At 33.7% G+C, this 15,197-nt stretch overlaps 2 protein-coding genes across 3 annotated transcripts in view; one reads left to right on the top strand and one right to left on the bottom strand.

The window, feature by feature from the left end:
* LOC111425786 (L-lactate dehydrogenase-like) overlaps positions 1-8,970 on the bottom strand; it is a 158,352-nt gene extending 149,382 nt beyond the window's left edge. The window contains exons 1-2 of the mRNA XM_023060032.2: positions 8,861-8,970; positions 7,089-7,118 (exon numbers count right to left, since the gene is read on the bottom strand). The gene's annotated coding sequence lies outside the window, so the exon portion shown is untranslated. The remainder of the gene's footprint in view (positions 1-7,088; positions 7,119-8,860) is intronic.
* The window catches only part of LOC111425788 (uncharacterized), a 59,905-nt gene extending 45,507 nt beyond the window's left edge, over positions 1-14,398 (top strand). Inside the window, exons 2-5 of one of the 2 annotated variants that reach the window (XM_023060039.2) lie at positions 699-969; positions 6,863-6,962; positions 7,019-7,041; positions 13,452-14,398. In XM_023060039.2, coding sequence (XP_022915807.1) covers positions 699-969; positions 6,863-6,962; positions 7,019-7,041; positions 13,452-13,963 — 906 coding nt within the window. In that variant the 3' untranslated portion in view covers positions 13,964-14,398. Of the gene's footprint in view, positions 1-698; positions 970-6,859; positions 6,963-7,018; positions 7,042-13,451 lie in introns of both variants that reach the window. The other variant, XM_023060038.2, reaches the window with a different exon arrangement.
* Positions 14,399-15,197: the final 799 nt, after the last annotated feature.

The raw sequence follows: 15,197 nt of genomic DNA, 5'->3' as shown, positions 1-15,197 counted from the left end.
CTTAACCTCAATAATCATGTATTTATTCGTACATATTTTGAAACTTTAAAAAAAATATTAAGTTATATAGCCAATATTTATTTCACTTTTTTATAGTTCACTCTGTATCATATAGCCACTCCCAAAAAATCTGGGTAATCATTTTTACAAACCCTGTAAGTAAAAAATAACATTACGAAAAATCAAAAAAAGATGGTAATCAGTAATTATACGGCAGTCAGTTTCGCTGTTAATAACAACCTTATGCGTTAATGTAGGGAGTCCAGTGAGTATTTATAAATTAAGAGAACGTCGGACGCCGAGAAAATGCTTTACTTCATACCGGACCCAGTAGACGTAATGTTGTCGTCTTTTATTGCCAATTATATGCGCGGAGAAGGCTTCGGAGGGTCTTTCGTTTTACGCGCGTCCCCCGGTATAATTTTAATTGGCCGGTTGCACGACCCGGTAATTGAGTTCTAAGTTATTTTCTTCTTCTCCCTGACACGGCGTAAGCGAATTTCGAAGAGATAGCTATACGTTTTTACCCGTCAATTAACGTCTAAGTAACGATTACCGTTGTAAATTGGATTTCTTGTGACTATTACTCAACAGGTATAATCTATTAACTCTTAAAGTGATCACAATGAAAAAAGTTTACACTTTCGTTTCAACTTAACTATCAATTTTCGATTAATTTATTTTTTTCTTTGTTACAGGTGTCGGTGACGGGTCCCAGTGGTAGTAATTTAAGCGAAGGGGACCTTTGGAGCGGTGTCACTGAAGATGACATCGCGGCGCTGCCACCTCTTCCACTAGAAAGTGATGGAGGCGGTGGTGGTATTAGTCTTTTTGGTGGAAATTTTGTTCCGCCACCACCCAGACCTTTATTTCTTGATGATACTGCCACCCCCGATGGTTTAACCACTTGCGATCTTTGTTCTTGGGCTTGGCAAAATGGGAATTCACTTACGTTAGATGCTGCTATGGGTTAGTATTAATAATAAACTTTTTTTTCGATGTTGGTTTCAGCCAATTTAAGTAGAAAGTGTTGTTGTACTAAATCATTTTATTTTTTGATGTGAGCAGCCGGTAGTTTGTTCACACGGATCGTCGTCCATTAGCCACGCCACGTGATGCGGCATTACGGACGTAATTATCACGTTTCCCCGGCGCCACCGACGCCCCTCCCGCACCCGAAAAATCCTTCGCGTTCGGTTCGCCGAGGGGAAAAAATTACCGGCGGCCTCAAAAGAAGATTTATGAGGCGCGCTCGCGATCGCCCGTACACGTAATTTGTTAGACGTCGCGTGACGTAACGACTATATTACAAGCCCTCAACAAGCATCCTTAAAAAAATATTACAACAAAAGTTTGTGTTACTTACGCGTGATTTACGTGACGTAGTGAAAAGAAAAAAAAACAGGTTGTTTCGATTCCTGACGTGGTTCCGACCGAATAGGCAAAGTACAAAAAATGTTGCGGATACAAGAAACGAGTGTACGCAGTTCAAAACGCAATTACAGTTTCAATTTGTAGTTCCAAGAATCGCGCGGGTCGCCTTTGAAGGAGCCCCTTTGGTGGGGCGACTATCGTCCTCTTCAATCTCGTCTCACGTGCGCCTCTGCCGCGCTCTTCGGCCCCGGTTTGTGTGTGGTATATGTAGCAATTAGTATTGCCCAGATCGGGCTGATAAAATTGTTCCCATTTTTAATTGACCGCAGAGCCGGTGATGACGACGATCTCTTCCTTCTCGGAACTACTTGTATTCCCACCTATCAATCAACATTTACTGTATGTTTACCAACCTCGATATTACGGACTAATACGCAGATGGCGTTCTCTATTTGTGAGTTCAATAGTTGTCCAATAAAAATATATAACAATCTTTGCAATAAATTAATAATCTTTAATAAATCTTTTGTTTTAGTGCAATAAATATATGCAACGTAGTGATATCTACTGGCTCTACTACTAACTAGTGCTATCTAGAATTATCACAAGAACTAATACTAGACCTAGAACGAGAAACATTCGGGTTTAGCCTTGCGTCTCTTAAGACGGCTAAACCCCGAATGTTTCTAGTTCTAGCTCGAGTGTTAATTCTATTTGTAGTTCAATAAACACATACAACAATCTACAACATCATACAACAATTTTAGTCTTTCAGTTGATTGTAGCAATAACGTATTCTTCCCATATTTTATGGGCTAGGTTTGCAGTTTTTGCTGATTCTTTCTTGGCGAGAGAGCTTCACCTTAGCAAGTGCTGGTGGTGGATTAGGAAGTATGATTAATTGTTTGGGATTTATGATTGCCAGTTTATTCGGAGATTAAGGTGTTGAAGCAACTGGTTTTGGGGATGAAGAATTCTTATTAGTAGGTGAAGGAGTATTCATTTTCAGAAAAGACATGGTTTATGCCTTTAAAGTTCCTTGAAACATCGTACAATTGCATAGCAGTTTTTCCAACCATGCCCGTAGAGATAGTCTCGTATGCACAATGAGATGATCCTGTATACATTGCGACTACATTCACGTATTTGTAATCTTAAATGAGTTGGGCGCAATAAACAGGATCGGCCATTTCTCAAATCCTTGATCAAGCAAAGAATACAAAGAACTGAATAGCAACTAAAACTAGAACTAACTAACACTCGACCTAGAACTACTTCGATGACTTGGAGGACTTGCCAATGACACTGCCACCGTTTACATTTTTTGTTGTAACATCTTGCAACTTTAATTTTTTGCTTGCTGTAGTCAGCTCCTATTAATTATATTGTATTTTTATAAAGCTTTCCTTTGTTAGCTTAGATTTCCGAATGAATTTTGCATACTTGTTTACTGTACTTTTACTTTATGCTACATCTAGTAGGGATTGCAATCAAGAAGGGTTTTTACAATCCCGGGATTTCGGGATCAGAATTCTCTATCCCGGGATTTCTGGGCTACATATGTAATCATAAATAAAAAGTGTTCAAGGTGTTTCTAACATTTCAGCTTATTCTAACCGTAATACAAGAAATTTCAACCAAATAAATCAATCATCGATAGCACTATTTTTAAAGAAATGTCGCAGAACAATCTATTTATCTATTGTTTTATTTCCTAAACGAGATCTAAATTTTGTGTTGAAGAGAAGCACCGTTCCGATTCCATACTTGTTGGTGGAATAGTTTTCAAACATTCAAAAGCGAATTGAAGATTTTTATCATACTATCGCCATTTTTGAATATATCAATTTCCTGGATCAATGTATTGAAGAGTGCATTCTTAGTTACCTGAACAGGTGGCTTTGTCGTCTTTGTTTAGACATTTTCAAACATATTTTGTTCGTCTATCTCATTTATCATAAATTGTAAAGCTATATCTGCTTTTCCTAGTGCAATACAACGCAAACATAAGGCTTTTACAGTTAGCTTTGCCGGTTCCAATATGGTTACTAACGCTTTAATAAGTTAATGAAGATAATAAGTACTATGAATCTACAAGAAAGGGCTCTTATGTCAACCATTCTTTTACGTGCGCATTTTTCTAATAATATGAATCGCTCCAACATAACAAACAGTGTACTCCATCTAGACCCACTTTTACCATCCTCCTGATAAACTATCTAGAGGATAGTTACCATGGTTACGGCGGTTTTAAGCACTCTCATAGGCTAAGAGCTGGATTTATCTATCGGATAAATTTATCAAGAGGTGGTAAAAGTGGGACCTAGTCTGACAATTTAAAATTAATTTAATTTCTTTTTCGTGGTTTTTTTTGTTATATAATTTTGTAATATCGAATGTGTGCTTGCAGTGTCAACCGATAGATCGAGTCTTATTCTTCAAAAAATAGTAAATTCATGACATAAACATAACCCCGAAAATCCCGAAATTGAGTATTGGCAGCGAGAAGACGTAAGGTGACAGGGAGAAGCGGGTTAAAGGGATAAGAATTATATAAGACAAAATATACAAATCTTTTTACACAACTGAGATAAAAATTTAGATGGATTTCGGGGAAAGCCTTATGGAATAGAGAACGAAGTGAAAATATAAGAAAGGAATAAAACAAAAAACAAGAATGGCAATTATCAGACTTGATGAGAGCAAAACCGATGAAACGAAGAAGGAAGAAGAAAAAGAAGATGAAGACGATTTCCGGTTTCTTCTAAAATACATCTCGAAGGATGCATTCTTGAACTTCCCACAGTTTCCAGTAGTCCCTTTCCGTTAGAATCAATTTATCAGTGTTCAACTTCCTAATTTCAGAATTCTTGTATTTGCTTGCGATATTTACACTACCATTCATCTGAGAAATTTGATTACATGAAGTCTTCAAGAAACCTAGAACTATGTTAATTCTATCTAGTTTCAATCTAGTTTCTAAAATGATATTCTTAGAAGTCGAACTAAGAATAGAGAGAGTATTCGATTATTGTAATTTTGTTTAGACGTGCTCTAGCAAAGAGCTAGAGCATCGGAATGCGTGTAATACACATTGTGCAGCAAACCGCGTTGTTGCGCTCTCAAACCGGCCGCCGAATGGCGAATGTAAATGAGGCGAACAATGCGGTATTAAATACGGGCGGGTTCAAGCTCTTGAGTTGTTGGGACCGTTTCTGGTAAACAATGGAACCACCCGCGGACCCCCTAGTCGCTCATTATTACCACTTAATATGTAAAATAAAGACTTTGTGTATGTGGGTGGAGTACATTGCCTGCCATCTTTAAATATTACATCCATATTTATCGCCATATTTGGAGGTGCTTTTTAATAAATCAATTAAATAAGATTTGTCGGAATTATTATTTAAGAAACAGATGTTTTCTGAATAAGAAAAAATGGGTTCATCTTTCTCGATAATGATGATATGGTGGTGGGTTTGAGAACCATCGCGATTAGTTCTCGAAGACTTGCGGGCCGTCGAGATTGCCGAAGAAGTAAGTAATCGGAACGTATCGGTTAAAACGTGCACAGGTACCAATTTCTTACAACCCGCGAAGGCTAATGGAGAATACTACACCGGCATCAAAGCGGGACTCGGGACGAGCGTTTTTCGTCGAAACGAGACTTGCAATTACTCTACGCCGTCGCCGCAGCTATTAACCTCTCTTGCGAGACGGCCGCTCGCGCGCTTATTACTAAGGAGATAATCACCTCGGTCGGGTAATTAGTCCTGGCAGGAGACATTAAGCCGATACAATCGGAATATCTTCATCGAAACGACGACGACGACGTCGCCGACGTCTTTCTTTACCATCGCCTCAACTGCTTTAAGACCACCACAAGCGCCGAATGCAATACGCGCTTTTACGCTATCTTCTAATGGATCTGTTCAACGCCCGACGGCAAATAGCTTTTCGTCCAGAAAACCATATAAGTTTGATGATTGGAATTAAATTTTTAATAACCACAAATGTGGTATAACTTTTCCAACCACTTCCTGGGCGTTGTTGGTTAATTGGATTCTGCCAATCAATATTTTAAAACCATAAAAATCATTTACACTATTTACCTATAATCAACATTATTTCAAAATTTTACATTTAGCACTGAATAACAACTAAAATTAGAGCTAACACTAACACTAGAACTAACACGAGACCTAGAAGTAGAAACATTCGGGCTTAGCCGTACGTCTCTTAAGACGGCTAAACCCAAATGATTCTAGTTCTAAGTCTAGTGTTAGTTCTACATTAAGTTCAATAAAAATATACAACAATCTAGCACTGAATAACAACTAAAACTAGAACTAGCACTAGTATTAGAACTAACACTACACCTAGAACTGAAAACATTCGAGTTTAGCCGTCTTAAAAGACGTACGGCTAAATCCGAATGTTTCTAGTTCAATACCTGGGCGTTGTTGGTTAATTGAATTCTGCCAATCAATATGTTAAAAGCATAAAAATCATTTACACTACATACCTATAATCAAGACTATTACAAAATCACACATTACGCCAACGCTTTATCTTAACTCTAACGCCTTCTCATCTTTACGAAGATTTACGAAATACCGTTTTGAAAATGAGAATCTCGTCTTCCATCATTCCACGTTTCTTCGCGGCGATATTTCAACATAACCAACGTGCACGACGTCTAGTGTTAATTGAATGTTAAAATTCTATTAAAACCGAATTGACAGGTGGACATAATTACGAAACGGCAAGGTAATTGATAACAATCGCGCGGTTGCGACGCGATGAAGAAGACGGTGTCTTAAGAGAAGAAGGCCGGAGGGACGCATGTCAAAAGTAACCGTCACCGATGGAGAAAGAGAGAAAAGAAGGAGGCGTTTCCGAGAGATGTCGAGGATGCACGCGCCTTCGGACAGTTATCTTTCTAAACAATAAGCAATTACTGTTAAGGGGAAAAAAAGGGCGAATAGTGGGAAGCCGTCAAAAGAGACGACCCAATGTCGTTGCATTGAGAAGACATCCTTTACAATGTCCCATTCACCGTCTCGCCTTTTAATATTTTCTACCCACGGTTTGCGGAGCCTCTAATAATAAATATGATGAGGATATCTCTCCCTGCGGGGCCGGAGATAACCCATTTCGGATAACAATTATTTCGATACGACCGTTCGCCGCGGAGAATACCGTTAAATTTTACGATCTCTCCGCGCCACGCCACTTGAACGTTTCTTTCAATTGATGTTAAACACGTAAATCGAACCACAAGTGCTTTTAGTAAGAATTCAATAGCTGATTTAAACGGTTCGATTAGAGAACTTAACTTTCACCATTTTTATCTATTTTCTTCTTCATAAACTTTATCTAAACCACTCCCCCTTAATAAGAGCTTTTAGCGAGTCATTACCGATCGAAAATCGAGTTAAGATAATTTTAGGTATTTACTCTAACAAGTATCACTTTGTTTCAGAAGCACCGGGAGAAATAGGATGGGTTCTTACACTTATTATAGTTTCTGTTATATCAGCGGTAGTAGGAGCAGTAGTAATGATAATAGTTTTACATTGTAAAAGGTATGTGATTCATGTAAATTAAAATAAACGGTAATAATGACTTTGTTTTGTTACAGGGTACAAAATACTAGGGAAAATGGTAAGTACCGTAATGTTTATTAAAATACTTAATAAATAAAAACTCACCAGATTTTTTGTTGAACAAATCGGTTGACACTGAAATTAAACGAAAAACATCAAATTAACTAAATTTAAATTATAGTTCTAAACATTTAACCCTTCAATGACCATCATGGGAAAATCTGGTAAAAACATATTTCTTCAAATGTTTTCTTTTGAATAGTATGTAAAGATTACACAACAGTATGTTACTGAGTTGATTATACTTTATCAAACTATTTTTGAAAAGGTAGTATCAGAAAGTACCCTCGAGAAACATCAACAGTGTAGGCAGATGTATACTAGAAATTAACTTCCTTTTGGAGAAATTTTTATTTGTTTAATTAAATTTATTATTGCAGCACACGGACACGTTGCATGCATTGCATCTTGAAAAAGGTTTAAATTGAACTCCTTTTGTAGAGCACATTTCGCAGCAAGCTCTGTTTTCAGAGAAAACCACGAAGTGTTGCCATCTCCATTGCTTTTTTGACCCCCTAGTGTTAATGGAGCTTCTATTTCTTTGGACTACTGGATTCGCTAATCCTTGGATAAGGTTTTTGCGATATTCGATAAGTGACAAGTTTTATAGACGATCTACCTTTGAACAAGACCATGGATTCGTCTATTGATGTGTTCCATGGTAGAGAGTATAAAATTGTCGATTCAATTCCATAATAAGAGGTCTCAACTTGTATAGTTTATCGGTGTTATTGTTGGAAATCAGATTATTGTCATTAACATGAAGATTCATCAGTAATTCTTCCAACAGTTAAGTTTCAGTTATTCCAAGAAATGAACGTTATTCCAAGAAGAATTCTGAACTGCATATAAATTTGATTGATATGTCGTATCAAAGATGATCCCAAAACTTTTAGAAAAATATCTGTTGCTGTATGACAATCCCAAAAAGGATTTTCAACCACACCAATTGGTATCCTCTAATCTGGTATATTGGTTATATGATCACAGTCTTTCCGTCTTTGCATCTATTTGAGTACCAACCTCAATGTCTGGAAAAACAGTAGATTCGTTTTGCATTGTACTGATATCGTCTGCTAGTCATCTGTAAAAATCTAAAAAAAATTGATACAAATTTGGGAATTGTATTCACTAAAAGTATAAGTAAATCATACTTCAATCATTGGGTAATTGCTACACGTAGTTTCGGAATCATCTTCAAATTCAACTTCTAATTAGTTCGTAACATCAGAAAGTTCAAAATTAATTTCATGAAAATCTTCGGAATTGATTATTTGAGCCAATTCCTCATCTGTAAAAACACGATTTGAGTCCACCAGTTCTGCTTTCGACAGTCCATGGTTCCTGACAGTACTTTGCTAAAAATATATATCATTTTTATAAATATGTATGCTAATGTAGGGAGCAAAATTTTACCGTAATTATTATTGGAAATAATAGTTAAACATACTGCACTCACCTGATCTTCAAAAAAGTATCTTAGATAACATACAAATACAAACACTACAAACATTTTAGTTAATGTTGTGTTATTTCGAACCACCAGCCTATCGGAACCGATTTTCCTAATTTAAAAATGTTTCTTACGAGGCACATTCAAGCAGTTAGACGTTCTTAATGAGTTTCAAAAGTGGCAGAACTTTAAAGTACCGATGTCATTAAAGGGTTAAATTAAAAAGTTGATATACCAACATAAATTTTCCCCAAAATTAATTTCCCTAATCATAAATATGGTTATAATTTTAAACGAAATTTACATCCAACTCTAATTATTACATCGTATAAACTAAGAAATATTTTAAATATTATATACTCACCAAATTTTTCTTTACGTTTTCGAATAAACACTAAAATTTAAATATTGGCACAAATTTTGACGTTATAATGACGCGATTATACTAACGTGAAGTTTGCGATTACCAATTACCAACATATTTTTAATAACTCAATATAAATTTCTAATTATTTGATATCAAAGAATTTAAATAATTTTTATTAAATCCTAACGTTAGTTTCCATTATTACATCATGAAAACGGTTCTTTCAATTAACCTGAACGTCCATTACCGGTGATTGTTTTGAATAATAATTAACCTTAGTGGCAATAAACGTCGAACGTTAATGGTACCTGCATTAAGGCCGGTAAATTAATAAACGTTTATAACGCAAGACAACGCGCGGAGCGATTCCTGTTGGCGATTCGAACCTTTTACATCCTCGTTCCTTTTAAACTTCCTCTTTCCATCTCTTCTTCTTTCGTAGACAGGGCACAAAGTGAACACAACACAACGTAATTACCGGTACGAAGCGAGCTTTGAGCGGGAATTTCAAATGATCGAATCGTCATCATTAATAAGATCCCTAATTACACTTACATTTTCTCTTTCTATCTAGAGGCAATGATTAATTATGGAGCGGTTTGTTTTTCATACTAACGATTAATTGTTTTCTTTGATAATTGAATTGTCAATCATTTGGATTAATTCTCCAGAGGCAGCGGTCCCATAATAACAATTTAAAGTCTTGGTATGGGAACCAAGTTGTTGGTTGTGGTTTAAAGTAACGAGAAAAAAACCTGTCTGTAATTGGGGAGACGTAATTGCAGACGTGATTTGGTTTTACTTCCCACTCCAGTTCAGTCTAAGTTGTTAATCATTATTTTTCGCTTCTCTAAGTTACCTTATTTGGTGTCTTCTATTAATAATGTGAGTTAGTGGATCACGAATAATAACGCGAATAGAACTCGGAGAAACTTTGCAACTTCGGATAATGGAATCCATTTGACAGCAGAAACTATTGTTCCAATGAAAATTGGTTGGTTTATCTTGATAACATATTACAACACTTTCTGACTACGTATATCCATACAAGAGTTATTTGTCCATGACATATTAACATTAGAGTATGGTTTTAGATCGTTAAATTCTATTTTTGCTACACATAATTTTCTGTCCAAAGAAGTTAGCTAATAGGTTCACACTACTTATATAACTGGAATATTCGAGAATAATCTAGGAGTAGTCTTGAATTGTTTTCTTTTCTACCATGATGTGGCAAAAAACATCGATATCATTAATTGTTAGGACGTATTCATGACTTGTTGCGTAAACAACTTTCTTTAAGTACACTTCAGTTGGCAATTTGCAGTTAAGTGGTTAATTTCTTCTTATTGTGCTTAATGAGTAAATATCCTGTTGGGCAAACTACATCAGACCAGATATATTTATGTAAAATTGTCGACGTAAAGGTGAACAACATTTAATTATCAAACGTTGTTAGATACTTCAAAATTTGGTTCTTAGTATTCGAAATCGCGGCAAAGAGTTTGAAGATACTTCTTTGTATAATTTCATACATTTATAGAAGTTCTTGCTCACCTTCACCTTTGCTCTCGGATGCTTAAATATCGAGAATAATACGAAAATATCAAAATTTAATGAATTTTGTTGTTTTACAAGTTTTAATAGTAACACTCAGGAATCGGAGCATTTAACAAAAGGGAGTTTTAGAACGAAAGTTGTAGTAAATTTAATTTAAAACAATATTGTTCTCTCTCACTTTTGTTCTTAGATGCATAAATCTAGAGAAAAATACGAAAATGTAATAATTGTACGAATTGTTTTTTTTTTGCAAGTTGTTAATGGTAACATTCGGGAATCGGAGCATTTTACAAAAAAACTTTTAGAACAAAAGTTATAGCAAATCTTATTCTTAACAATAGTGTTCTCTTTCACTTTTGCTCTTAGATGCGTCAATATCAAGAAAAATTCGAATGTAAGAATTTTGTTGTTTTACAAGTTGTAATTGTAACACTCGGGAATCGGAGCATTTTACAAAAATACATTTAGAACGAAAGTTGTAGCAAATTTTATTTATAACAATATTGCTCTCTCTCACTTTTGTTCTTAGATGCATAAATATCGAGAAAAATACGAAAATATGAAAATTTGATGAATTTCATTGTTTTACAAGCTGTAATGGTAACATTTGGGAATCGGAGCATTTTACAAAAAAACTTTCAGAACAAATGTTATAGCAAATCATATTCTTAACAATAGTGCTCTCTTTCACTTGTGCTCTTAGATGCGTCAAAATCAAGAAAAATTCGAATGTAAGAATTTTGTTGTTTTACAAGTTGTAATGGTAACACTCGGGAATCGGAGCATTTTACAAAAAAACTTTTAGAACAAAAGTTGTAGCAAATTTTATTTATAACAATATTGCTCTCTCTCACTTTTGTTGCTAGATGCATAAATATCGAGAAAAATACGAAAATATGAAAATTTGATGAATTTCGTTGTTTTACAAGCTGTAATGGTAACATTTGGGAATCAGAGCATTTTACAAAAAAAACTTTTAGAACAAAAGTTACAGCAAATCTTCTTCTTAACAATAGTGCTCTCTTTCAGTTTTGCTCTTAGATGCGTCAATATCAAAAAAATTCGAATGTAAGAATTTTGTTGTTTTACATGTTGCAATGGTAACACTCGGGAATCGGAGCATTTTACAAAAAAACTTTTAGAACAAAAGTTGTAGCAAATTTTATTTATAACAATATTGCTCTCTCTCACTTTTGTTGCTAGATGCATAAATATCGAGAAAAATACGAAAATATGAAAATTTGATGAATTTCGTTGTTTTACAAGCTGTAATGGTAACACTCAGGAATCGGAGCATTTAACAAAAGGGAGTTTTAGAACGAAAGTTGTAGTAAATTTAATTTAAAACAATATTGTTCTCTCTCACTTTTGTTCTTAGATGCATAAATCTAGAGAAAAATACGAAAATGTAATAATTGTACGAATTGTTTTTTTTTTGCAAGTTGTTAATGGTAACATTCGGGAATCGGAGCATTTTACAAAAAAACTTTTAGAACAAAAGTTGTAGCAAATTTTATTTATAACAATATTGCTCTCTCTCACTTTTGTTGCTAGATGCATAAATATCGAGAAAAATACAAAAATTTTATGAATTTCGTTGTTTTGCAAGCTGTAATGGTAATATTTGGGAATCGGAGCATTTTACAAAAAAACGTTTAGAACAAAAGTTATGGCAAATCTTCTTCTTAACAATAATGCTCTCTTTCACTTTTGCTCTTAGATGCGTCAATATCAAGAAAAATTCGAATGCAAGAATTTTGTTGTTTTACAAGTTGCAATGGTAACACTAGGGAATCGGAGCATTTTACAAAAAAACTTTTAGAACAAAAGTTGTAGCAAATTTTATTTATAACAATATTGCTCTCTCACACTTTTGTTGTTAGATGCGTAAATATCGAGAAAAATACGAAAATATATAAACTTGATCAATTGGTTGTTTTTTACAAGTTGTTAATGGTAACATTCGGGAATCGGAGCATTTTACAAAAAACTTTTAGAACAAAAGTTATGGCAAATCTTCTTCTTAACAGTAATGCTCTCTTTCACTTTTGTTCTTAGATGCGTCAATATCAAGAAAAATTCGAATGCAAGAATTTTGTTGTTTTACAAGTTGCAATGGTAACACTAGGGAATCGGAGCATTTTACAAAAAAACTTTTAGAACAAAAGTTGTAGCAAATTTTATTTATAACAATATTGCTCTCTCTCACTTTTGTTGTTAGATGCGTAAATATCGAGAAAAATACGAAAATATATAAACTTGATCAATTGGTTGTTTTTTACAAGTTGTTAATGGTAAATTCGGGAATCGGAGCATTTTACAAAAAAACTTTTAGAACAAAAGTTATAGCAAGTCTTATTCTTAACAATAGTGCTCTCTTTCACTTTTGCTCTTAGATGCGTCAATATCAAGAAAAATTCGAATATAAGAATTTTGTTGTTTTACAAGTTGTAATGGTAAACCTCGGGAATCAGAGCATTTTACAAAAAAACTTTTAGAACAAATGTTGTAGCAAATTTTATTTATAACAATATTGCTCCTCTCACTTTTGTTGTTAGATGCGTAAATATCGAGAAAAATACGAAAATGTAAAAATTTGGTCAATTGATTGTTTTTTGCAAGTTGTTAATGATAACATTCGGAAATCGGAGCATTTCACAAAAAAACTTTTAGAACAAAAGTTATAGCAAATCTTATTCTTAACAATAGTGCTCTCTTTTACTTTTGCTCTTAGATGCGTCAATATCAAGAAAAATTCGAATGTAAGAATTTTGTTGTTTTACAACTTTTAATAGTAACACTCGGGAATCGGAACATTTTACAAAAAAACTTTTGCAACAAAAGATATAGCAAATTTAATTTAAAACAATATTGCTCTCTCTCACTTTTGTTCTTAGATGCATAAATATCGAGAAAAATACGAAAATATGAAAATTTGATTAAGTCGTATAACCTTTGAACATTTTATTCTAAATAAAGAACAAAGATAATAATAAAAAATAATTTTAATTTATTATTTTATTTTAAGGTAATAGAAGTCGTCCACCTCATAGAACATCAAGAAATGGAACACGTCCTCCAATTAGTACACCCGACGACAAAGAAATCAGTACAATCACTCAATCTTCTTATCCAAATCCACCGAATAACCCAATAAGTAACAACGGCGTATGGTCTTGGTTATCATGTAGAACAACTCCGGTTCCATCTCAATTGGATTCACCAACATCCCCTGCTGAGAACCATTACACACACATGGATGAAGCTCTTTACGCGGAATTAGACCAAGAAAGTAACGTAAACAGTAATAGTCCTGCATATCAAAATTCGGCTTACACGGATCCAGATGCGCCTAGTGCTCCAAGTAGCGCGTATTATTCTGATTTATCAGTGACGACAGTTCCAGATCGAGCATACGAAGTCGTTGGGTTATCTACATTGCCAATATGGGAAGGTGGTAGTAATAATGGAGATAGGAGACAACCGCCACGATTGGCATCTATAAGTGAAACAGTTAGTGTTCCTTCCGATTATGTGTAAATAAATCGAATTAAAAAAATAATGATTTTTTAAAAGTCAATTGTATTGTTTGATTACAAATTAATTAACTAAGAATGATGAAAGACAATTTAAAGAATTTTTTGTATATAGTTAAAGATAATTTTTGTGAAAAATGTATTATATTAAATATAAGAAAAGTCTTAGGATTCATTAAAGATGAAAATAATCCTTTTAAATTCTAATATTTATATTAAAAAAATTAAGCAAAAAAAATGTTAAAAATGTCAATTTGTATTTTTATGCCTGGAATTTGTGCGTTTATTAGGCGAAAAAGACACAAATAAAAAAACGTATTGTGATACTTAGATGTGAAAGGAAATTCGAAATTTTATTATATATTTTTAAAAAAAATTGTAAAATCGATTCTTGTAAAAAAAAATATATATATTAATAATAACAACATTCCGGATACAATTTCGTTTCAATTTTTATTACTAAAATACCAATTAAGTTTTAATAACCAGTTATTACAAGTCCCACATAACATATCTATCATTAAATATTCAAGTAAAACGTACTTAATTATATTAAAATTACACCTTGGATAGTTATATAAATGAAAAGCAATTTTCATTTTATTCAAGTTTCAAAAATGTTCGAAACCGAAGACTTCTTTTGCTTCAATAAGTTTTTAATGATTATTGCTGGATTTCTTCCACCAAAATCAAACCGAAAAAAAATCATCTACAAATGTTATCAATTAATAATAATAATCGTGCACGTTTTATTCCTTCCAACAGAAATTTTAGCGATGATTTACGACCGAAAAAACATCCAACTTTTATCAGAATCGTTAAACGTCGTTTCTACTCAAATTGCCGGATATGGAAAAGCATTGCTTTTAATTTTAAAAGGACGCGAAATCATTGATTTATTAAATTTACTAGAAGATGAAAAATTTGAATACCAAAAAATACCCACAAAAAAATTCAAAAACGATTTTTTCAAAACGAGCAAAAAAAGGGGATTAATCATATCATTCGGATTTTACATCCTGGTTATACTTTGTACTATAATATTGTATGGTAATTTTTTCGTTACATTATTAATGATCGTTATAAAAGGAGAGGATATAAAAAAATCGATTATAATTAACAAACAACCTACGAGAAGTATTTTACCGTTTAATTATGACACGAATCAATCGTATTTTTGGATGCTAATTATTTCGTTGGTCGCTGAAAGCGTTTATGTTAATGATATCTCCGCGGGA

This window comes from Onthophagus taurus, chromosome 1 (genome assembly GCF_036711975.1).
Source record: "Onthophagus taurus isolate NC chromosome 1, IU_Otau_3.0, whole genome shotgun sequence".
In the NCBI taxonomy this organism is placed as follows: domain Eukaryota; kingdom Metazoa; phylum Arthropoda; class Insecta; order Coleoptera; family Scarabaeidae; genus Onthophagus; species Onthophagus taurus.
This window is presented reverse-complemented; position numbering and strand designations above follow the sequence as displayed.